The sequence below is a fragment of the Symphalangus syndactylus genome, chromosome 10 (assembly GCF_028878055.3).
Source record: "Symphalangus syndactylus isolate Jambi chromosome 10, NHGRI_mSymSyn1-v2.1_pri, whole genome shotgun sequence".
In the NCBI taxonomy this organism is placed as follows: domain Eukaryota; kingdom Metazoa; phylum Chordata; class Mammalia; order Primates; family Hylobatidae; genus Symphalangus; species Symphalangus syndactylus.
This window is the reverse complement of record NC_072432.2, coordinates 68771437-68797710: the sequence shown is the minus strand read 5'-3', so window position 1 is coordinate 68797710 and position 26274 is coordinate 68771437. Positions and strand designations below refer to the sequence as shown.

Below are 26274 nucleotides of genomic sequence, written 5' to 3'. Positions count from 1 at the left end.
GAATAAAAAAAGATGAATATTTTCAAATGAACAGAAAAATAGAATTGGCTTAAAAAACCAAACGCATTGTAAAATTAGTTCATTTTGTAATAGAAACCAGGTAGGAGTTGCTGTATTTCTAATTCCACATACTTTTCACTGGGAAATGACTGAAGCTCTAAAATGGTAAGCACTTTTATCATATCTTTTAGGAAAAAAAGTGACGTTGAAGCAGGATGCACAATAAAAGCCAAGCAGCACTAATCATCTCAAAATATCAAGAGGAAGAGACTTTCTATACAATTTAATTATTTATTAGTTTCCTCAACAACAATTAAAACAACACAATCCTGCATGAAATGAATCCAAAGTATGCTGAGTATTTGCACACAGTACTGATAGCATCAGTGGACTTCTTAATGTTCTTGTGTCCATGTACAATGTGTAACATGTAGTTAAGCTTAGTAATTTTTTTCATGTAACCTGTAAATTGGAACAATAAATTTCAATATAAGCTCAATACATTTCAGTATAACCTCATATGGCTTTATATCATTTTTGTTTTCCCTATTTTTTTCCTCCTTGACATGAAATATTTCTAACGGTTAAACAGGTACTAAAACAAATTTTGACTTGACAAGATAAGTTTTGAAAGATGTTTTGTCACAAGAAGAAAGGAATCTCTTGTATCACAACCTCTTCTTTTTGTAATAAACTGAAGGAGTCTCATTTATCAGGTTTCCCAGCTTCCAGCCTCAGATGTAACTAATCTCTTTTTCCCTTCTTTCCTGTTCTAACAAATTTCCAGACACAAAACAGACATTTTGTGATGATGAATATCACAGTTGCCACACAGGCCAGCAGGAACCCAATCACATCCAAAGAGTGGTACTGGTACCAGGTGAGGTCGTGGGCTGCAACCCGAAGGTGTTTGGCTCCTTTATGGCGCATGACAAACTCAATCCAGAAGACTGCTCGATCCAGGGGCTTCACTGGTTGATCATGATGAATTCTTGATAATTTCATAGCATTCTCTTTATATCTAAACGATAAGCAGAAAGGTATCAACATTGAAAGTAAGTTAATTTGGCCAGGCGCAGAGGCTCACACCTGCAATCCCTGCACTTTTGGAAGTCGAAGCGGGTGGATCACGAGGTCAGGAGATCAAGACCATCCTGGCTAACAGGGTGATACCCCGTCTCTAGTAAAAATACGAAAAAAAAAAAAAAGAAAAAAGGTTACCCTGGCGTGGTGGCACGTTCCTGTAGTCACAGCTACTTCAGAGGCTGAGGCAGGAGAATCGCTTGAACCCAGGAGGCGGAAGTTGCAGTGAGCCACAATCACACCACTGCACTCCAGCCTGGTGACAAAGTGAGACTTCCCTCTCAATAAAAGAGAGGGTAAGTTAATTTGCCTGAGCACATCAAGTCCATGAAAGGTTTTTAAAGTGCCAAATGATTCAAAGTAAACGTCATAGAATTGACATAGAATGTGTGTATTTTAATTTGAATCATCATAGAAAGTTTGGCTTTTAAATTGGTATTTCATATTTGACAAATGTTTTTAAAGTAAAAATGGAAGGTCAGGTGAGAAAGTTAATTATTTGAGGCAGAGAACATATGAGCAATTTTATTTATTTTTTTAATTTTTAGTTTTTGTGGGTACATAGTAGGGGTATTTATTTATGAGGTACATGAGATATTTTGATACAGGCTGCAATGTGAAATAATCACATCACGAAGAAAAGCTACCTATCACTTAAACATTTATCTTTGTGTTATGAAATATCCAATTACACTCCTTTAGTTCTCCAGCAGGCCTGTAAAATCATGGTCAGCATCATGAGCCCTTTTAAGTGGTGAAAGATATATAGTTAAAATACAATTTGAGAATTATCATCTTTAAGTTTCTAAAGAGGAGTTGTGTCATGTGGGTGAACTGCCTCATAGCCACGTGCTCTGCTTCTATTCTACTCTTTGTGTCCTACTGTTTCCCACCCAGTAGCCAGAATGATTTTTTTGAAATAAAAGTCAGATTATGATACTCCCTTGGTTAAGACTTTTGCCTGGCTTTTCATCGTATCAAGAATAAACTCTAACTCTGTTATTTGGTCCTCAGGATCCTGCATTATCAGACACTGGCAAGCTCTTCTCCAAACACTTTCCCATGCCCACTAGGTCTTCTAGGGACATTGGCCTTATGTTTTTCTTTAAGCTCCCATCTTAGTGTCTTACACATTGCCTCCCCTCTACCCACGCTTGGAGTATTCTTTCTTGCAACAACCCAAAGCATGCTTCTATCTCTTTTTGAGGCAACCCTCTAAATGTTACCAATAAGAGAGGCTTTTCCTGGCCACACTATGATAGAACCCCTGGGATTTCCTCTACTTTTTGTGCTTATTTTGAACTTATTTGATGCCTATAATCTTAAAATACATTATATGTCTTCTAAAATACACATTTAAGCATAAACCACATAATGTAAGTGTACATACACTAAGGGAAACAGCCCAATAAGGTAAGATCATCTTAAACATTATTTTGAAGTGAAGATACCATTATCTCTCAGATCGTGATAGAAGGTATCAGAATCTTCTTAGAAGAACTCTTTTCCTGGACCATTTTAGTCACTGCTTTTGTCCTCCAATTAAGTGTTAACCTGACTTCGAATGTCATACTTCAGCTTTGCTTGCTTATGTAATTAAATTAATTATGTAATATATACTCCTTTTTTTTTTCTGTTTTTTGAGATGGAGTCTCACTCTGTCACCTAGGCTGGAGTGCAGTGGTATGATCTCGGCTCACTGCAACCTCCATCTCCCGGGTTCAAGTAATTTTCCTGCCTCAGCCTCCTGAGTAGCTGGAATTACAGGCACGCACCACCATGCCCGGCTAATTTTAGTATTTTTAGTAGAGACAAGGTTTTCAGCATGTTGGTCAGGCTGGTCTCGAACTCCTGACATCATGATCCACCTGCCTTGGCTTCCCAAAGTGTCTTTTTATTTTTTAATGTAGCAGTTGTTGGTTTAATTCTGTTGCTGTGTAGTATTTAATTGATTGAGAATACCACAGATTATCTTTTTAGTTTATAATCAATAGACATTTGAGTGCCAACAAGTTTTGGACACTATTAATAATTCTGTCATAAACATTCTTGTATATAGTAATAGGCTTACAAATTTATACATATCTTTTCCTATGTAATTGAGAGTGGAATTGTTGAAATAAAAGTGCATGCACAATTATGATTTACTTTTTTACTTTAAAATACTCTAAAGTGTGTTTAATGTTCAAGATTTAAAGATTTTTTAGTTATCATTTTTATAATTTCTCACATTCACTATGGCTGGATCTTATACTCTTTATGATATTGAATCTTTTCATACATACTGAATCTTGATTTATGACCCTCCCCATTTAACTTCAAATAACTATTGCCTATTCAATATGCTCTAGAAAAATACGCCTTCCAGTTGATATATAGAATACATATGTGTAAGTTATATATATGTGTGTGTGTGTGTGTTATGTTACATTACAACATTACAATTGTTAATTGTGTTCTTCAAATGTTTTATGTCCTTACTCATTATTTGGTCTTATTTTTCAGGTCAGTTTAGATTTAATGGAAGTATCTGTATATTCACATTTAAATTTACTACCTTATTTTATATTTCTTTTCTATTTGTCTAACCTGTTTTATGTTTCTTTTCCAATTATTTCCTGTATTCTTTAAAGGTACTTTTATCATGCATTATCCTTCTATTCTCTTTGTGATAAAGTACATTTAAACTATTCCTTTAGGTGAAGCCCTCTTTACATAAAAACATTATTAATAGTAGTTATGAATGCTGAATTGATAGTAGCTGGGTTGGGCAAGGCATTTTGCACATTGTTTTCTTTGGAGTATGAATAAATCAATTATCAAAAATTTTACTCACTAAAAATAAAATTCGTGTGCTTCAAAGACCATCATCAGAAATGTAAAATGTTAATACACCAAGAATGAGACAAAATACTTATAAATTATATATCTCATATGGGATTGTATCCATAATACATGAACAGTTCTTATATAAAACTCAATAATAAGACCAGTATCAAAGTTTTAAAATGTTTCAAAGATTAAAATAGACATTTTTCCAAAGAAGGTATATGCATGGTCAGTAACCACATATAAAGATCATCAACATCTTTGGCCATAATCAAAATGCAATCCAAGGCTACAATGAGAGGTCTTTTTACACCCACCAAGAATGGTATAACAAAAAGACAAATAATAACAGGTGTTGACAACAATGTGGACGAACTGGAGCCTTCCTGTATTGCTGGTGGTAATGACAAATGGAACAAGCATTTGGAAAACAGTTTGACAATTTTCATAAACACAGTTCCTACAAGAGCCAGGAATTCCACTTCTAGTATCTACCCAAAAGAAATGAAATCACGTCCATACAAAAACATGTAGCAATGTTCCTAATAGCGACAACTGGAAACAATCAAAAGGTGAATGAGCTAATAAAGAGATAAATAAAATATGGCATACCCATATTATAAAATATATTGCTGCAAAAATAAATGAACTATTAATACACACAATATAAATAAACCTAAAAACCACAAAAGTAACAAAAATTGTACTTGGTAAAAGAAGTCATTTACACATCATAAATTATATGATTCAGTTTACATGAAATATGTAGAGAGAATAATCTATAGAGAAGGAAAGCAAATTGGTGTTAGCCTAGGGCTAAGGGGTCATGTGAAGTGACTTCTATACCATTATGGCTTCTTTTACGTTGATACAAATGTTCTAAAATTATATGATGGTGATGGCTTCATGACTGTAAGCATACTAAATATATTTGGATTTTATACTTAAATAGGTAGGTTTTATGCTATGGAAATTAAATTTAATTATCAAGTCTGTTACAATAATGATAATAAAAATAAAATTTTCAGTGAGAAAACAGATACACTTTGAGACATTTTAGATATTAAATTAAAATATTTTATTACATTACTTCAAGTTTATCTTTCTACTGTGAATTGATTACATAAAATTTATTTTAAAATGTCTTCTTATCTATATCACCTTAAAATTATTTTTGTGTAGAAAATTATTTCAATAATTGATTATTCATTAAATGTGTGTGGTTCAAATAAAATTTTTAAATAATCACTCAAAAATAAAAGCAGATTTCAGATTGTTTAAATCATTTAAATTCTTTTAAAATCAGTCTCTTATAAAAAGGATAAAAGTCATACTTACTATGGACAAGAGAACCTATCTATAAATACCACCGAGTAAAAAAAAAGTTCTACTCACAAAGGATCATTAATTACTGTCTTCATTGCATTCAGCACGTCTGTACTCGACATTGTGTTGAAGTCCAAACTAACTGCTGCTCCCTTGGCCTTCATGTGTGCAATGTTATCAGGTTGATCTGCAAACAATGGAACGCCCACCATAGGGATCCCATGGTAGATCGCCTCGTAGATGCCATTGGCTCCACCATGAGTTATAAAAGCTCTGGTTTTTGGGTGACCTAGGATTGGATGAATTTTAGCAAAATTACTCATAGGAATAAAATGAGAAATGCACAATGGAAGAATCTGAATGTGGCAGTGCTTCCTAGATAACACACTGAACTGAATTCAAGTTGCTTTTCAGACTTCAGAAGAAGGAGCACCTACTTCTGCTGGAGATGTAAGTGAAGGCTATGTGGTGTGTTTAACTTCAGACTGAAAAAATTAATACAAGATTACCAATTGAACTAACAAAAAAGTGCAACTTAGATAAGGAAATATAATGTGCAAAAAAGAAAAAAGCGCAGAAAGGGGATGGGCATGTAAGAATGTGTTCTTTTTTTTTATTTTTTGTTTTTTGCTTTTAATGGAGATGGAGTCTCCCTCTGTTGCCCAGGCTGGAGTGCAGTGGTGCAATCTCGGCTCACTGCAACCTCCACCTCCCAGGTTCAGGCAATTCTCCTACTCAGCCTTCTGAGTAGCTGGGACTACAGGGGCAAACAGCCATGCCCCGTTACTTTTTTTGTATTTTAATTGAGATGGAGTTTCACCATGTGGCTCAGGATGGTCTCGAACTCCTGAGCTCAGTCAGTCTGCCTGCATCAGCCTCCCAAAGTGCTAGGATTACAGGCATGAGCCACTGTGCCCAGCCAGAATATGTTCTCTTAAGTACAGTCACGGAGTGTGATATGTGGGGTGTGCAAGGCAGCAGGCAGTGAGGTGGTGGTGGTGCTAGAATTGAGGAAAGACAGGTCACATTTCATAATGAAATGTGTCATCACTTTTTGATTAAGATTAGGGACTTAATCCTACAGAAGATGCAGTGTCCCTGGTGATAGCAGAAGGGCTGTTATTTTTACTGACATTTGAAATAACCCTACAGAGGAGGAAAGAACAGGTGTAAAGTTGTAGAAATATGAGAAAGGAAGACAACCCAAGAAGTGCCAGAAAAATTCTGTGAGAGGTAATAACACCTGAAATAAAGATACTCTGACTCTGATTATTAAGAATGTGGGTATATATCCCAAAATGCAAACAATTATCATTTATTCTTTTCCCCCAGGACTGGAAAATAAATATAAAGAAGTTTCATTTTATTTTAAAGTTTTTCCATAACAAATGTTCAGTAAGCTTGTTTCATGAGAACTATTAACACTCTAATAATCTGTTACTAATACATTCAGTACTTGTTCTCCAGAGACTTACCAAGAAGATCATTCTGGGGTATCCACTTGTACAGCTGAGTATTGGGTCCTAAAGTATCTGGTTTATTCCCATCAAATCTCCACAGAACCTGTTTCAGTGAAGAATATATCTTATTCCATGAGTGGAACTCAAAAGTCATAGAATGTTAGAAATCTAAAGAGATTAACAATGAGAACAAGGGATGTTAAGTAACAAGAACTACTCAGACTGATGTAAATAGAATACTCATATTTCATTTCCTTAATTTTATAATTAGGTATATAAGGAAATCATGATTTTTCAAAATAGTAGCTTAGACAAATAAGACTATCAATGAAATGTTCAAGTATTTAAAAAGTTGTTACACTTTTCAAAAGAAAACTATATGTGCAAACCACTATATGAAAAAAAGCTTTACATCACTGGTCAAAACCACAAAGAGATACCATCTCACACCAGTCAGAATGGCCATTATTAAAAACTCAAAAAATAACAGATGCTTGGGATGTTGTATAGAAAAAGAAATGCTTATACTCTGTTGAAGGGACTGTGAGTTCAACCATTGTGGAAAACAGCATGGCGATTCCTCAAAATCCTGGAGGCAGAAATACCATTCAACCCAGCAATCCCATTACTAGGTATGTATCTAAAGGACTACAAATTAGAACACGCACATGTATGTTTATTACAGACAAATATACATTTTATTCTATATAAAACTGTTCACCATAGCAAAGACGTGAAATCAATCTAAATGCCCATCAATGATGGATTCGATAAAGAAAATGTGGTACATGTTCACCATGAAATATTATGTAGCCATAAAAAAGAACAAGATCATGTATTTTGCAGGAATGTAAGTGAGCTGCAGGCCGTTATCCTTAGCAAACAAACACAGGAACAGAAATCCAAATACCACATGCCCTCACTTATAAGTGGAAGCTAAAAGATGAGAACACATGAACATATAGAGAGGAATAACATACACTGGGGCTTATTGGAGGGTGGGCGTTGGGAGGAGAGAAAGGATCAGGAAAAATAACTAAAAGGTACTAGTCTTACTACCTGTATGATGAAACAGTTCATACAACAAACCCCAAGACATAAGTTTACCTATGTAACAAAACTCCACATTTACCCTTGAAATTAAAAGTTTAAAAATAAAACTTAATTTTAAAAATATACAAAATTTTAATAATCATATGCATCAAAAATTTTAGGTAGTCATAATTCAAGTGTAAAAAAGCAATACCAATTTTCTAATGACATATGCTTATTTTGTTTTATGTATGAGTTTTCATCTACCAAATTTAATATTAATTTATTCATTTTTTTGAGTAATACGGGAAGTAGTTCACTTATATCTACTTGTCTATAAGTCATTTTAATAGAGCTTGATATCCTTTGATTGACAAAAATGAAAGTCTATAAAATAAGCTACTTGGAAGAAGTCAATTAATGCTGCAAAGGTAGCATGTATAACTTCTTGGAAATTATAAATTATCAAGAACTACTTCCAAGAAAAATTTCAAGTGACAATTTTTGACACAAATTCAGAGTATTCTCAGTATTGCTAATTTTGGATATTTTGTCAATGTAGAAATGAGGAACCTGTTGGTACCATAAATAAAAATACAACTCTTGAATAAATTCAAAATTGTATTTTGCTGAATTTTGGTCAACTGACTGTTAACACTTAGAAAATGTGATATAAAATTTTGACAACAGTGATTCATATGTTTTGCTGTAGCTGAGACATTTTTATGTTTAAGTTACTAATTTTGGAACCCCCAAGGAATCCTTATACATTAAAAAAAAATTATGATGTTTAAGTTCTATTTGTTACATCAGTGTGAAAGAACTTTGAGTTTTTGGCAAAATATTAGCATAGGTAATTACAAGAAGGCTATGTCAGACAGGGAACTAAAAAGTAATTGACAAATACACATTTTATTCTACATAAAAGAAAATATGTTCCTACTATGTTCTATGGAGGGGGCATCTGAACTTGTTCCCCTGCCTGGCTTCCTTCTGCTTGAATCCTTCCTACATTTCATTCTGCTGCCTCCATTGGGAGGAATTGTTAATCTCATAGTACAGTGTCCTTGTGGGGCCACATTTTATACTACACAGGGTCCACCCTCAGAGCAGGATCCATCTCCACCCTTTCTCTTTCTTCTTCCTACTTCAGACATTGGCTAGTCCCTTTCCAGAAAAGCAGGCTGCTTTTTCTCTTTCTCCAAATCTGCCTAGCTCTGCGGGTCCTTACACTAGTTGTCTGACAGCCTAGGCCTTCCTTTCTCTGAATAGTACCCTGAATATCACTTGAATAGGCCTATTCCAAAATGTACAGGAAGTACACGAGGCTGGGTAACATGGCAATACTAAACTGCATGATGCATGTCAGCCTTTTTGAAATACCTGCTATTGTTATTGTGCTAGTGAAGTTACTCACTAAAATGTAACGTTTTCTAACATCTGTAGGGTGTACATCACCCTCAGGAGTTCTTAAATGAAAGGATCAAATCACAGGAGCAGAATTTAGTGATAGCTCTTACCTGACCCCAATATGATGATACCAAAACTTTATCTGCAACTCTTAATTATATTTATTCCTGATCACAATATTAATGCCAAATTAATTAGCAATGAAAAACACCCTCTGTATTATTTTAGCATCTTCCATATATATTTTTGATTTTGAATTAATATCTGAGATAATTAGTGCTTTCCCAACAGCTAAATTTATAGGCAGGAAGTTTCTAAAATTGGATTCTTTACAAACTTTAACAGCCTCTTTCAATAGTTTTTCACAACATTAAAACATTTTATCTTACCTTTTGTGGGATCTTGGCAAGGGCTGATGCAATTACATTGGCCCTTTCTTCTGATGTGTTACTGACCATTGACCCCAGAGAAAACACCACAACACCATTTTCTCCAGAGCTTTGGACAAACTCTTCCATTTCCTGTGAAAAAAAAGAATTTGTTCCATCATAATAGATTATCAGCACAGCAAGCACTGTGAAAGAATTGTTATAAAAAGAGAGAAAATCAAGTATTATGAGGAATTATTGGAGTAAAGGATGTTTTTTAACTGACTCAATTACTCAGTTTTTTTTTGCAATATGTATAATATGAGATAGATTGCCTCTGTTAAGGGTCTTTGTGTAAATATGTGTGTGTGTATGTGTGTACATTTGTGAAAGGGAGTAATGAAATAGAGCTATTACACAGTATTTGAGGAGATACCCAAACTCTTCACTTATAATATTTAAGTACTAATATAGGTTCTTTAAAGTGGCACCAGTTGGCTTTAATGCTGTATTTTTGTTCTGTTAAATCACATATGTTTATTTTAGGCAGGTTTTCTGTAGAATTATTTTAGTTGGAAGTCATTAGTGGTTGACTTCCCTGACTCTGAGCACTGAGGAAAAGTTCCTCACAGCTGGGATTATGTAAACCTACATTTATCTTATTCTATAATCCTTTACACTTCACTTAAAGTTTGTCAGAGTTTTCCAGTCTTTTTTCAAAAGAGAAAAAAAGTAATTGTAAAAGGTGGTGGTTAAGAATCACTGACATTCTGGATCTGCTATTGTGGTTTGGAATTTCTATGAATTGTTTCTAAGAGTCTCATTTGTAATACAGAATTGTACAGTATGTAGTTACATAGTAGAATGACTATATTTTTCAGGTGATTGTTTAAGTAGAACAATTTTTCCCTGAAATCACACTGTTAAATTGATGTGCTATTTATAACTGCATGTGAGGAACTCTCATCATCACTTTGCTCTGTCTCAGAGGCAGCAGTACTTGCACCAGAATGCGAGAGACTGCCAGGCCTTTCTGCAGAGATTTGGTCACCCTCTTGAGTAGCTCACTCACACTACATAAAAATCTTAGTGAAGATGTACTTGGCTGGAATTTATTGGGAATCATTCTAACCTGTGTTCCCCAATCTACGCCAATTTTGAAATTTAAATACTTTCAGATTTAATCATCGGGGTAAAACTTTTTCTTAATTGTTCTTTACAAAACAAAGAAAAAAAAGATTCCAAATGTTTATTTGCAGACCACATATGGCTGAGTATTTTTTAAAATATGATTTTTAATCTTAAGACATCAGTGTTAATGATGTGAGAGTCATTGTTCTGTTATTCAAGATAATACATAGGATATCCAGGTATTGTGTGTGATTGCAGTTACCTGTAGCCACATTTGACGTAACTTACGTTCAGTGTTTTGTTTCAGTGGCTTGATGTCCGGACCCACCTTCATCCACCCAGTGTTAAAGTAATATAATCCCTAAAGGGGATTCATTATTGATGTGGACTAGTTGTTTCCCATTCTGTGACAACTTTAAAATAATGATACACTATGTATGTAAGGTATTTTATAAAAGTATTGCAAATTCTAAAAAGAAAATATTTTTTTTTTCTAAAATTTCTGTCTAGAGATGTCACCTTGTAAACTGCATATGTTTTCATCATGGCTTTGGTTCTATCTTTATAGCTCAATGTACACTTGTGACATTTATTTAGACAATTCTATTCTGATTGTATATACATTTTCCTCCTAAAAAAATGTGTCATCCTGTAATATTTATAATTTTCTACATCATCTTACTTGTGTAAATGCACCAATCAGTGCCCTGTCAAAACAGACCACTCAGCTCTACCAATCAGCAGGATGTGGATGGGGCCAAATAAGAGAATAAAAGCAGGCTGCCCGAGACAGCAGTGGAAACCCACTCGGGTCCCCTTCCACATTGTGGAAGCTTTGTACTTTCACTCTTTGCAATAAATCTTGCTACTTCTCACTCTTTGGGTCCACACTGCTTTTATGAGCTGTAACACTCACCACGAAGGTCTGCAGCTTCACTCCTGAAGCCAGCAAGACCAAGAGCCCCCTGGGAGGGACGAACAACTCCAGATGTGCCGCCTTAAGAACTGTAACATTCACTGCGAAGGTCTGCAGCTTCACTCCTCAGCCAGTGAGACCACGAACCCACCAGAAGGAAGAAACTCCAAACACATCCCAACATCAGAAGGAACAAACTCCAGACGCGCCACCTTAAGAGCTGTAACACTCACCGTGCGGTCCATGGCTTCATTCTTGAAGTCAGTGAGACCAAGAACCCACCAATTCCGGACACATTTGGGGGACACAGATGGGACTTTTGCCTATTGCCAAGTGGTGAGACAATTGCCGAGCGGTGAGACCATCACCTACAGCTGAGCGGTGAGACAATGGCCTATCGCCAAGCAGTGAGTACCATCGGACCCCTTTCGCTTGCTATTCTGTTCTAGTTTTTCTTAGAATTTGGGTGCTAAATACCAGGCACCTGTCGGCCAGTTAAAAGTGACTAGCGTGGCCACTGGACTAAAAACACCAGTCTCAGGCTTTCGGGGAAAGGGCTCTCTAACAACCCCCGACTCTTTGGACTTGGGACCGTTGGTTTACCTAGAACCAGCTTCTGGTTTTCCTGTACTTCTGGGCTAAGCCAAGGGTTGACAGAGAGGAAAGTCATGCAGCTCCAGGGTCCGGACAACAAGTTGGTTGACCCTGCGGCCAAGAGCGGAACTCTCAAAAGCATGTAGCCCAAGCAAGACTCGCCCATCTATCCTATCTATCCTCACCCTTGCCCCCTGGGTCTTAATGCCTGCCAGACAAACTTCCTCTCACCTCTCTTCTCTGAGGTTAGTCCCACTTCTAAAAATTGCTACCTGTCTCTGGTGCTTTTCTAGTTTCTCCTATAAGAATTATTTCTAGTATAAACTCCAGGACTCTGTTACCTTCTTTAGGCACCGGGGCTCACCAATCAGAAAGACACAATTTTTGCCCAAAGCCCCGTCATAGTGGGGACTACCTGGAATTTTAGGATCCCTCCTCAGACTAACAGGCCTAACAAAAGCTATTCCTGAAGCTAGGATATGGGGAGCCTCAGAAATTTTATCCTTCCTTCACATAAGTGAGGACAAAAGGTGTCACTCCTCCAACTCTGGAGATCCCTTCCCTCCCTCAGGGTATGGCCTTGCACTTCATTTTTGGGGCATAACATCTTTCTAGGAAAGGGGTAATGTCCCAATACTAACAGGAGAATGCTTAGGACTCTAACAGGTTTTCAAGAATTCATCTGTAAGGTTCACTAAATCTGATGTTTCTCAGTTGGTCCTCCTTGTGGTCTAGGAGGACAGGCAAGGGTGCAGGTTTTCGAGAATGTGTTGGTAAGGACCACTAAATCTGACCTTCCTCGGTCCTCCATGTGGTCTGGGAGGAAAACTAGTGTTTCTGCTGCTGTGTCAGTGAGTGCAACTATTCCGATCAGGCAGGGTCCAGGGACTGTTGCAGGTTCTTGGACAGGGGGAGAAAAAAAATAAACCAAAACTATGGGCAGTTTTGTCTTTCAGATGGGAAACACTCAGGCATCAACAGGCTCACCCTTGAAATGCATCCTAAGCCATTGGGACCAATTTGACCCACAAACCCTGAAAAAGAGGTGGCTCATTTTTTTCTGCACTACAACTTGGCCCCAATATTCTCTCTCTTATGGGGAAAGATGGCCACCTGAGGGAAATACAAATTACAATACTATCCTCCAGCTTGACCTTTTCTGTTAGAGGGAAGGCAAATGGAGTGAAATACCTTATGTCCAAGCTTTCTTTTCATTGAGGGAGAATACACAACTATGCAAAGCTTGCAATTTACATCCCATAGGAGGACCTCTCAGCTTACCCCCATATCCTAGCCTTGCTACAGCTCCCCTTCCGATTAATGATAATCCTCCTCTAATCTCCCCAGCCCAGAAGGAATTAAGCAAAGAAATCTCCAAAGTTCCACAAAAACCCCGGGCTATCGGTTATGTCCCTTTCAAGCTGTAGGGGGAGTGGAATTTGGCCCAACCTGGGTACCTGTCCTCTTCTCCATCTCTGATTTAAAACAGATCAAGGCAGACCTGGGGAAGTTTTCAGATGATCCTGTTAGGTACATAGATGTCCTACAGGGTCTAGGGCAAACCTTTGACCTCGCTTGGAGAGATGTCATGCTACTGTTAGATCAAACTCTGGCTTTTAATGAAAAGAATGAGGCTTTAGCTGCAGCCTGAGAGTTTGCAGATACCTAGTATCTTAGTCAAGTAAATGATAGAATGACAGTGGAAGAAAGGGACAAATTCCCTACCGGTCAGCAAGCCATCCCCTGTGTGGATCCCCACTGGGACCTTGACTCAGATCATGGGGACTGGAGTCATAAACATCTGTTGGCCCCTGTTCTAGAAGGACTAAGGAGAATTAGAAAAAAGCCCATGAATTATTCAATGATGTCCACCATAACTCAGGGAAAGGAAGAAAATCATTCTGCCTTCCTCGAGCAGCTATGAGAGGCCTTAAGAAAATACACTCCCCTGTCACCCAAATCACTTGAGGGTCAATTGATTCTAAAAGATAAGTTTATTACCCGATCAGCCACAGATATCAGGAGAAAGCTCCAAAAGCAAGCTCTGAGCCCTGAACAAAATCTAGAGGAATTATTAAACCTGGCAATCTCACTGTTCTATAATAGGGACCAAGAGAAACAGGCCCAAAAGGAAAAGCAAGATCAGAGAAAGGCCGCAGCCTTATTCATGGCCCTCAGACAAACAAAGCTTGGTGGTTCAGAGACGACAAAAAATGGAGCAGGCCAATCACCTGGTAGGGCTTGTTATCAGTGTGGTTTACTAGGATACTTTAAAAAAGATTGTCCAATGAGAAACAAGCTGCCCCCTCGTCCATGTCCACTATGCTGAGGCAATCACTGGAAGGTGCACTGCCCCAGAGGACGAAGCTTCCCTGGGTCAGAAGCTCCCAACCAGATGATCCAACAACAGGACTGAGGGTGCCCAGGGCAAGTGTCAGCTCACATCATCACCCTCACTGAGCCCTGGGTATGTTTAACTATTGAGGGCCAGGAAATTGACTTCCTCCTGGACACTGGTGCGGCCTTCTCAGTGTTAATCTCCTGTCCTGGGCTACTGTCCTCAAGGTCCATTACCATCCGAGGAATCCTGGGACAGCCTGTTACCACGTATTTCTCCCACCTCCTCAGTTGTAATTGGGAGACTTTGCTCTTTTCATATGCCTTTCTTGTTATGCCTGAAAATCCCACACCCTTATTAGGGAGGGATATATTAGCCAAGGTTGGAGCTATTATCTACATGAATATGGGGAACAACTTACCCATTTGTTGTCTCCTACTTGAGCAGGGAATCAAACCTAAAGTCTGGGCATTGGAAGGACAATTTGGAAGGGCAAAAAATGCCCATCCAGTCCAAATCAGGTTAAAAGATCCCACCATTTTTCCTTATCAAAGGGAATATCGCTTAAGGCCTGAAGCTCATAAAGGATTACAGAATATTGTTAAACATTTGAAAGCTGGAGGCTTAGTAAGGAAATGCAGCAGTCCCTGCAACACCCCAATTCTGGGAGTACAAAAACTGAATGGTCAGTGGAGACTAGTGCAAGATCTTAGACTCATTAATGAGGCAGCAATTCCACTGTATCCAGTTGTACCCAACCCCTATACTGTGCTCTCTCAAATACCAGAGGAAGCAGAATGGTTAATGGTTATGGACCTCAAGGATGCCTTCTTCTGTATTCCCCTGCACTCTGATTCCCAGTTCCTCTTTGCTTTTGAGGATCCCACCGACTACATGTCCCAACTTACATGGACGGTCTTGCCCCAAGGGTTTAAGGATAGCCCTCATCTGTTTGGTCAGGCACTGGCCCAAGATCTGGGCCACTTCTCAAGTCCAGGCACTCTGATTCTTCAATATGTGGATGATTTACTTTTGGCTACCAGTTCGGAAGCCTCTTACCAGCAGGCTACTCTATATCTCTTGAACTTTCTAGCTAATCAAGGGTACAAGGTGTCTAGGTCGAAGGCCCAGCTTTGCCTACAGCAGGTTAAATATCTAGGCCTAATCTTAGCCAAAGGGACCAGGGCCCTCAGTAAGGAATGAATACAGCCTATATTGGCTTATCCTCAACCTGAGACATTAAAACAGTTGAGGGGGTTCCTTGGAATTACCAGCTTTTGCCGACTATGGATCCCTAGATACAGCAAGACAGCCAGGCCCCTCTATTCTCTAATCAAGGAAACCCAGGGGGCAAGTACTCATCTAGTCAAATGGGAACCAGAGGCAGAAACAGCCTTCAAAACCTTAAAGCAGGCCCTAGTATAAGCTCCAGCTTTAAGCCTTCCCACATGACAGAACTTCTTTTTATATGTCACAGAGAGAGCCAGGATAGCTCTTGGAGTCCTTACTCAGACTCAGGGGACAACCCCACAACCAGTGGCACACCTAAGTAAGGAAACTGATGTAGTAGCAAAAGGCTGGCCTCACTGTTTAAGCGTAGTTGCAGCAGTGGCCGTCTTAGTGTCAGAGGCTATCAAAATAATACAAGGAAAGGATCTCACTGTCTGGACTATTCATGATGTAAATGGCATACTAGGTGCCAAAGGAAGTTTACGGCTATCGCACAATCACCTACTTAGATACCAGGCACTACTCTTTGAGGGACTGGTACTTCCAATATGCACATGCGTGGCCCTCAACTCTGCCACTTTTCTCCCAGAGGATGGGGAACCAATCGAGCATGACTGCCAACAAATTATAGTCCAGACTTATGCTGCCCAAGATGATCTCTTAGAAGTCCCCTTAACTAATACTGACCTTAACCTATATACTGATGGAAGTTCAGTTGTGGAGAATGAGATACGAAGGGCAGGTTACGCCATAGTTAGTAATGTAACCATACTTGAAACTAAGCCTCTTGCCTCAGGGACCAGTGCCCAGTTAGCCGAACTAGTGGTACTTACCTGAGCCTTAGAACTGGGAAATGGAAAAAAAATAAATGTGTATACAGATAGCAAGTATTCTTATCTAATCCTACATGCCCATGCTGCAATATGGAAAGAGAGTGAGTTCCTAACCTCTAGGGGAACCCCCATTAAATACCACAGGGAAGTTATGGAGTTATTACATATGGTGCAGGAACCCAAAGAGGTGGGAATCTTACACTGACAAAGCCATTAAAATGGGAAGGAGAGGGGAGAATAGTAGCATAAGCAGCTGGAAGAGGCAGCAGAAAGGAAAGAAAGAGACAGGAAGTCAAAGAAAGAGACAGAAAGGAAGAGACAAAGAAGAAGTCAGAGAGAAAGAAGGACAGACACAGAAAGTCAAAGAGAGAGTTAAAAAGAAAGGAAGAGATGAAGAAATCTAAGAGAGAAAGAGAGAAATGGAAGTATTAAAGAAAAAACAGTGTACCCTATTCCTTTAAAAGCCAGGGTAAATTTCTATCTACGCAGCCAAGGCATATTCTACTTATGTGGATCTTCAACCGATATCTGCCTCTCAAACAGTTTGCAAGAAATAACAAAATCTATTCTTACTTTAAAATCCCAAATAGACTCTTTGGCAGCAGTGACTCTCCAAAACCGCCAAGGCCTAGACCCCCTCACTGCTGAGAAAGGAGGATTCTGCACCTTCTTAGGGGAAGAGTGTTGTTTTTACGTTAACCAGTCGGGGATAGTACGAGATGCCACCTGGCGTTTAGAGGAAAAGGCTTCTGAAATCAGACGCCTTTCAAATTCTTATATCAACCACTTTAGTTGGGCAACATGGCTTCTCTCCTTTCTAGGTCCCTTGGAAGCCATCTTGCTGTTACTTGCCTTTGGGCCCTGTATTTTTAACCTTCTTGTTCAAATTTGTTTCCTCTAGAATTGAGGCCATCAAGCTACAGATTGTCTTACAAATGGAACCCCAAATGAGTTCAACTAACAACTTCTACCAAGGACCCCTGGACTGACCTGCTGGCACTTCCCCTGGCCTAGAGAGTTCCCCTTTGAAGGAAACTACAACTGCAGGGCTTCTTCTTCACCCCTATCCAGCAGGAAGTAGCTAGAGCGGTCATTGGCCAAATTCCCAACAGCAGTTGGGGTGTCCTGTTTAGAGGGGGGATTGAGAGGTGACAGCATGCTGGCAGTCCTCACAGCCCTCGCCCACTCTCAGCACCTCCTCTACCTGGGCTCCCACTTTGGCGGCACTTGAACAGCCCTTCAGCCCACCGCTGCACTGTGGGAGCCCCTTTCTGGGCTGGCCAAGACTGGAGCCAGCTCCCTCAGCTTGCAGGGAGGTGTAGAGGGAGACGTGCAGGCGGGAAATGGGGCTGCACATGGCGCTTGTGGGCCAGCTGGAGTTCCAGGTGTGCGTGGGCTTGGCAGGCCCCATACCCTGAGCAGCTGGCCAACCCTGCCGGCCCTAGGCAATGAGGGGCTTAGCACCCAGGCCAGCGGCTGCGGAAGGTGTACTAGGTACCCCAGCAGTGCCAGCCCACCGGCACTGCACTGGATTTCTCACTGGGCCTTAGCTGCCTTCCTGCAGGGCAGGGCTTGGGACCTGCAGCCCACCATGCCTGAGCCTCCCACCCCCTTCGTGGGCTCCTGTGGGGCCCGAGCCTCCATGATAAGCACCATGCCCTGGTACACAGCACCCAGTCCCATCGACCACCCAAGGGCTGAGGAGTGCAGGTGCATGGCATGGGACTGGCAGGCAGCTCCACCTGCAGCCCCGGTGCGGGATCCACTGCATGCAGCCAGCTGGGCTCCTGAGTCTGGTGGGGACTTGGAGAACCTTTATGTCTAGCTCAGGGATTGTAAACGCACCAATCAGTGCCCTGTCAAAACAGACCACTCAGCTCTACCAATCAGCAGGATGTGGGTGGGGCCAAATAAGAGAATAAAACAGGCTGCCGGAGCCAGCAGTGGCAACCTGCTTGGGTCCCGTTCCACACTGTGGAAGCTTTGTTCTTTCACTCTTTGCAATAAATCTTGCTACTTCTCACTCTTTGGGTCCACACTGCTTTTATGAGCTGTAACACTCACCACGAAGGTGTGCACCTTCATTCCTGAAGCCAGCGAGACCACGAGCCCACCAGGAGGAATGAACAACTCCAGACGTGCCACCTTAAGAGCTGTAACACTCACTGCAAAGGTCTGCAGCTTCACTCCTGAGCCAGCGAGACCATGAACACACCAGAAGGAAGAAACTTCGAACACATCTGAACATCAGAAGGAGCAAACTCCAGACGCGCCACCTTAAGAGCTGTAACACTCACCGCGAGGGTCTGTGGCTACATTCTTGAAGTCAGTGAGACCAAGAACCCACCAATTCCAGACACACTTGTATTATAGCTTACTGTAATTGAATATTTTATTGATAAAATTATTGTAATGTTATAGTATGCATTGAGTGTAAGTTTTTAATTATTCCTTAATTTAAGATGTTTGATTACTTTTGATGTTTATGAATATTTTCCATAAATATTAAATATGTACATCATCATTTATTTTTTCTCTGCATGATTTCATGTGAATATATTATAAAACCAATGGCTAGATGTATTTTTAATACTTAATACATTTGGCAAGTGTCCTTTTCTCTTAAAGTATACATAAATTATCTGAGAATCTAATATTTAATTGAATAGAAAGCAAATTGGGTTTGCAATTATTTTACATAATAAACAATTAGAGAATGGCTTTCACAACCATTGACTTGCGTTCAAAGCTTTCTACAAGTTAGTAACAACAGCTAGTATTAGTAATTATCACATATACTATGATTCAATATTTTTCTTATCCTTCTACACCTCATACTCTCTTCCCCCTCCTACTGGCACTATCAGTTTCCCTTAATGTGAGTGGGGAAATCTTTCAAGAGTAGGATAGGGTGGGACAGAATTTTCATTAGTCTCACCTCAGCTTTTGTCTCTTTAGAAAGTTACCATATAAAGCCCATACAATTTGTATTCAACATAGATATTGAATTTTAACCATGGAATAAAATATCAGTTTCACGTTGCTGTTAATAAGGAGGTAGGCAAAAATTATCTCTTAAGAGATTACATAATGTAATAAAAATGCTTACTTTCTACTATTTCTTAGAAGGATGATATCAATTTAAAATATATTACATTCTTATGTTCCTCCATAAAGAATATAATGCTACATGATGACAGAATTCTTTTGTTATTGTAAACTGAGGGCACAATTCAGATACGAGTGGTAGAAATAATTTGGTCTTTATTATACATGCGTTGTTCAATTTTCTGTGCTTCTCTGTCAGGCACCTATAATGTCGAGACACCAGCTATCCCAGGCAGCTTTACTGGGTTGCTTGTCTTAAGGCAGAAAACACTTGCTCTAATAGGGTATGTTTATGCTAAGATGTAAACCTCTGGGATCTCAATGCAGAATCATTTAAATGCTTTAGTAATATCAAGTGAACACTGGGTCTGGCTGCAAATATGAATAGAATCACACATTTATATTGGTAAGGGATTATGTTCTTATAAGTTAGAATACTGGTGAAGACCCTTGTCACTTACGGTAGAATTTTACAATTTCAGTTTGCTCATCTTACTGTCAAAACTGATATGTCTTCTTTTAAACAAGTCTATAGGGTATCTGTCATATAGAAGACCGATAGGACTTTGTTAGAGAATATAATCTTGAAATGCTGAATAATTAGTTTCTATTAAATAAGGAATAATATCTCAAGTGACTTACACATGTTAAGTAATTCATAGTATTAATAATAACAAAAATAACCACAATTGCAAAATAATGTTTCTGAATCACTAACTATATGCCAGAGACAGTTTAAGTGGTTTATTTGTATTAACCTTTTCTGCACAACACAACATGAAGTTAGTAGTATTACTGTAAAAGTAGGCATAAGTAATTCTATCCACTTTCTAGTCCACTTTTCCATCATCTGCTACCTGAAATCATACAAAATTTCCTCAATGGTCAGCTCTTTCTAGTCTGGCCCTTCTGCAATTTAATCCATTGAACATCTTGGAATCTTTTTTTTTAAATATAATCTTATCACACGTTTTCTTTTCTTAACTCTTTTTAGTAGTCCCTAAATGTGCTTAACAAATATTTCAACTGCTGAGGAGTATCGGGCTCTTATCTTGCCTGTCAGCATCATCTGATTCTTACTCAGTATCTCCCTTGCAAACTAAACTTTGAGTCTTGAGAACTGTCCTGAACACTTTACCTGCTTTTCTTTTTGTTTTTTTTTTTCTCTTCTTCATTCTTTTACCTATTCCTTCATATAGTTCAGCTCCCATCTAAATTATTAATATCAGTGACTCCAGGATACTCTCTATTATCTATACTGGAGGTTTCCTTAGCATTGGTTTTTCTCTGGAGATAATAGTTTTTACACAGTTTTTATTACTTGCATATATTCTATCTTTCAAAGTAGAATGCAAGGTGTGTCGGGATAGAAGCTGTGTCCCATACACTTGCCTGTGGTGTGTGCTAATCTCTTTATAAATATTCTTTGAATGAATGGCCAGTACCTTTTTATATGTTGCATAATCAAAGCTTTAATTTACCAACCCTATTTTCAAAGTCTCTTTAGTATCCCTCTTTATTGGTAATAATGATGAAATTCGTAAACTTGTGATAGTATCAACATGTACGTGAGTTTCTAATTGGTATCTGCTTTACTCTTCCCACTTACATCTTTCTTCCAGTGTAAGTCAAAAACTCTGAATGAATATAAAATCATTTGCACTGAAAATTCAAAGCAGAAAAAACAAACAGTAGTAGTTTACCTTAGGTAGGGGTTTGGCAGGCTTGCAGTGGAGTCCTCCAACGAACTCAACATTTGGTAAGACTGGGTGAGGAAATTGAAAATCCCACTAGTTTCGAATAAGCCATATTTCAGCTTTTGCCATTGTCTCAGATAATGTAGTGGGTCTTCCTGACAGGAAAAAAGAACAAAAGAAAAGATAGATGACACAAGATAATTAAACTAGGTAATTTTCTGAAAGAAGTTAGAATAATGTAGGCAAAAATGTAGGTGAAGTGTTTGTGCCTTGAAAAAATATACATATATTCATATATAGGCATAATTTAATTTTTATGTATTATATATTTTACCCATGTGTATTTACAAGAAAGGCAAAGTGGCGAGAGAATCATGAGGGAAAACTACATCCCTAATGTCACATCAGTATATTCACAATCACAAACAAGACATAGAGAATTAATCTCCATTTCTTTATTTTGTAAATCTTCAATAGTAGCAGATATACGTATAAACCACTCTTTGAGCTCCATGATCAATTAATTCTACCGTACCCATAAAAACAATTTTCTATGAAATAGTCTAATTTCCTATTCATTAATCTAGTCCTTTTATCTTTGGTTCTTCATGTTAACTGTTGATTATTTTGAAATTATGGCTGAAATCCTTTTACCTATTACTGCTTTTGATTCATTCTAATCTCATAATACTATTAGTTTTTAGGTAAATATGTTTGCAAATTACAGCTAGAAAATTTTGAGAAATTATTGAAATAGAAATTTGCGTTCAACTTTAATTTGGCTTATATTTTTTTTTTTTATTATACTTTAGGGTTTTAGGGTACATGTGCACAATGTGAAGGTTTGTTACATATGTATCCATGTGCCATGTTGATTTCCTGCACCCATTAACTCGTCATTTAGCATTAGGTGTATCTCCTAATGCTGTCCCTCCCCCCTCCCCCCACCCCACAACAGTCCCCGGAGTGTGATGTTCCCCTTCCTGTGTCCATGAGTTCTCATTGTTCAATTCCCACCTATGAGTGAGACATGCGGTGTTTGGTTTTTTGTCCTTGCGATAGTTTACTGAGAATGATGTTTTCCAGTTTCATCCATGTCCCTACAAAGGACACGAACTCATCATTTTTTATGGCTGCATAGTATTCCATGGTGTATATGTGCCACATTTTCTTAATCCAGTCTATCGTTGTTGGACATTTGGGTTGGTTCCAACTCTTTGCTATTGTGAATAGTGCTGCAATAAACATACGTGTGCATGTGTCTTTATAGCAGCATGATTTATAGTCCTTTGGGTATATACCCAGTAATGGGATGGCTGGATCAAATGGTATTTCTAGTTCTAGATCCCTGAGGAATCGCCACACTAACTTCCACAATGGTTGAACTAGTTTACAGTCCCATCAACAGTGTAAAAGTGTTCCTATTTCTCCACATCCTCTCCAGCACCTGTTGTTTCCTGATTTTTTAATGATCGCCATTCTAGCTGGTGTGAGATGGTATCTCATTTTTAAATAAAGAGACATAGTTTCAAAAAAAACTATACAGTTATAACAATGTTCACACTTTGACAAGATGATGAGCCTTAAAATGAATGATTTCTAATCCTTTAGTGAAGGAGAATAGAAACACTGGAAAATTCAAATAACATGCATTGGTTTTTGATTCTGAAATGGAGACATTATTTCTCTCAACTGTGGAGGAAACTTTCTAGTAACATGGGTACATATTGCAATTATCAAATAATGAGACTGAGATATACAAGAAAAAAGAATTTCTGCAATGTTATATAGATAGTTCTAGAAAAATGTGTAACTACTCAATCTACCAGTATGCATTCATCAAGATGTTTCTGGATAAGTCTGACTTTCTTTTAAAGATGAAAAAATGTATAATAAAACAGGTATGTGATTGCTTAAAGAAATCTTAGGTGCACTAATATACAGGTTTATGACTTCCTGGAGTCTTCTGTCTGAGTGATGGCCACAGAGTTTTAACTGATCCTCTAATTTACATTTTCTATAGTGTTTGTGAGTTTGGTAGATCATCTTACAATTTCTTTTGATAAATTCATTACAAAAATACCCCACTACCTTGACTTTATGGCTTTATACAAGCTCAGCTTCAAAGGTACAAGAAAGTTAAATCTTCTTGTTACCAATTGAAAAAGTTACTTACCTAGAACTTCACTATAGAACTGATCCCACTTCTTCATGTCAAACATTTGGAACCAAAATTCAAAATAAAGCACATAGATCATATTTTTTACCCTCTCTATGAAAGTCATTTGATCACTTAATTCTGACATAACAACAGGCACATAGGAAGGAGGGAACAGAAATCCTCCACTATGCTTTTCAATTGCGTAGCCAGGAGAGAAGCGGAGGCTGTAGACAAAGGGTATTTTAAGTAGCTCAGCCAGCAGCTCACCAAAGGGGAAAACAGCATCTGCAAGAACAACATCAAATCTTGACTCCTGTAGTTTCTTCATAAGTTTCTTATTTGAAACTATATCCTTACAGAATTTTCTAATCATGTCACTAAATGTCCACATGATTTCTTGTACTTGTGAAAAATATGACCAAAATGTGTCTTTTGGAAGGTCTGCCCATCTCTTAACCAGCTGCTTGATAATATCCTCAAACTCAGTTTTAGTTAAAGGTATAGGATAAACTTCAAATTTAAGAGTAGATGGGCTGTTGGGATCAAAAGAAATGGAAGCTGAAGATGCCAATACAGTCACCTCATGACCTCTCTGGACAAGCTCATCCAGGATTGTCTTTATATTCATCCAATGGCTGAATTCTGTGGGCCACACCAGCACCTTTCCACAACTCCCAGAGCTAAAGTAACAGCTCAGCTGTATCAGCAGAAAAGCTGAAGTCCATTTCATAGACATCTTGATGCAATGTAATGCTTGTTTTCCAGTTGCTGCTCCTTTCTGTCATTTCTCATGGTGACTTCCAGTTTAAATCAGTCAAGAAGTTAAAATGTAACTTTTAAACTTCAAAGTAAATACATTATATTAACAGTCAGCATGTGGATGACAAAGAGACAAATAAAGGGTAGATGACCTGTTTACACAAGTGAGTTTAATGCCCTTTTTGGATTTTTTTTGAGAGCTCACTGCAAGCTCCTCCTCCCGGGTTCACGCCATTCTCCTGCCTCAGCCTCCCAAGTAGCTGGGACTACAGAGAGGCGCCTGCCACCGCGCCCAGCTAATTTTTCTGTATTTTTAGTAGAGACAGGCTTTCACTGTATTTGGCAGGATGGTCTCGACCTCCTGACCTTGTGATCTGCCTGCCTCAGCCTCCCAAAGTGCTGGGATTACAGATGTGAGCCACCGCACCTGGCCCTAGATTTTTAAGTGCTGTAATTCAGCTAATATCAGTGATCTTGGATAGACACATCACCTGACTCATGTAATGTATTTCAGAATAGTGTCCACAAGAGTAGCAGTGAGAGGCTCATGTTCCTGCAGTCTCTTTGACACAGAACTAAATGTAAAATAGCTAAATGTGGTTCAAAAGCTTTTGTAAATTTGTTGACATATAATTCAGATATCATACAAATTATCAATTATTGTGTAAAATTTAATGTTTCATAGTATATTCACAGAATTGTGCTTCTACCATAAGAGTCAGTTTTAGAGAACTCTTATCTCCTAAAAATAAACCCTATAAACTTTAGCCTTTTGCTCCCTACCCCTTCTTTCTGCATTTGTCCTATCCTGGGCAACTGATACTTGAATTTCTATCTCTATAGATTTGCCTATTCTGGACTTTTTTTAATACATGGAATCATACAATATGTGATATTTTATGACTGGCTTATTTTACTTAGCATAATATTTTAAAGATTCGTTTATGATATAGCATTTATGTGTTGATTGTTACAACCATCATGTATGATTTAGAGAGTTTCAAGATGAAACTATTCCTATAGACTTTATTGAATTAATCAAGGACAAAGGGAGGGAAAAAAAAAAGTAAACCAAGCCTGTAGTACATTCAGTATTAATTATTAGGTTAGCTTTCTCTCTGACTCACTTCCTCATAGTTTTTTGGCTACCATCTTAGAATTATGCAGACATTATTACAAGATTAGAGTTCATCTTAACTGTTCTATAGATAATAACTTAAACATTTTGAAATGTGGTTTTCTCTTTGAGGTATTCCTTCAGGTCCAGCATACTGATGAAACTACTGACTCAGCTGGTCTGAGGGACCTCCCTGATGCCAGCTGGTCTCAAGGACCCCACAAGGAGCTGACTCACCAAGGAATGCAGTTTCCAACTCCTTCTGATTTTATCTTCATTATCCTGACTAATCTATGCCTCCAATTTTTCAGTCCATCACCCTCCATTATCCCCTTAAAAACTACAGCCCAGATTTCCTTGAGGAGGTAAGTTTGAGGGTCTCCAACTATCTTCCTTCTCAGTGCCCTCCAATTATTAAACTCTTTCTTTGCTGCAAAACATAATGTCTCATTGCAATTGGTCTATTACTGCAGAGTGGGCATATGAACCTGTTGGCCCTATAACAAAGACTTCAGTAGAGGAAATAACTGCAAATGTGGTGGAAATAGAAAGATAACTCAAATTGGAAGTGGAACTTGAAGATGTAAGTAAATTGTTGCAATCTCATGATAAAACAAATACATGACGAGTTGCTTCTCATGGAAGAGAAAAGAAAGTTGTTTATTGAGATTGAATCTACTCCTGGTGAATATTATGTGAACGTTGCTGAAATGACAACAATAGATTTATAATATGACTTAAATTTACTTAATAAAGCAGCATTAGACTTTCAGAGGATTGATTCCAGTTTTGAAAGAAGTACCACTATGGGAAAATTGCTATCAAACAAAAATGCATGCTAAACAGAAATCTTTTGTGAAAAGAAGGGTTAGTGGATGTGGC

At 38.3% G+C, this 26274-nt stretch overlaps 1 protein-coding gene across 1 annotated transcript; it reads right to left on the bottom strand.

The window, feature by feature from the left end:
* Positions 1-744: 744 nt before the first annotated feature.
* On the bottom strand, positions 745-24252 carry LOC129491742 (UDP-glucuronosyltransferase 2B4-like). The gene is given in 6 exon segments (XM_055296249.1): positions 745-1021; positions 5308-5527; positions 6714-6801; positions 9530-9661; positions 21362-21510; positions 23532-24252. Coding segments are annotated over 6 exon segments (1587 nt in total).
* Positions 24253-26274: the final 2022 nt, after the last annotated feature.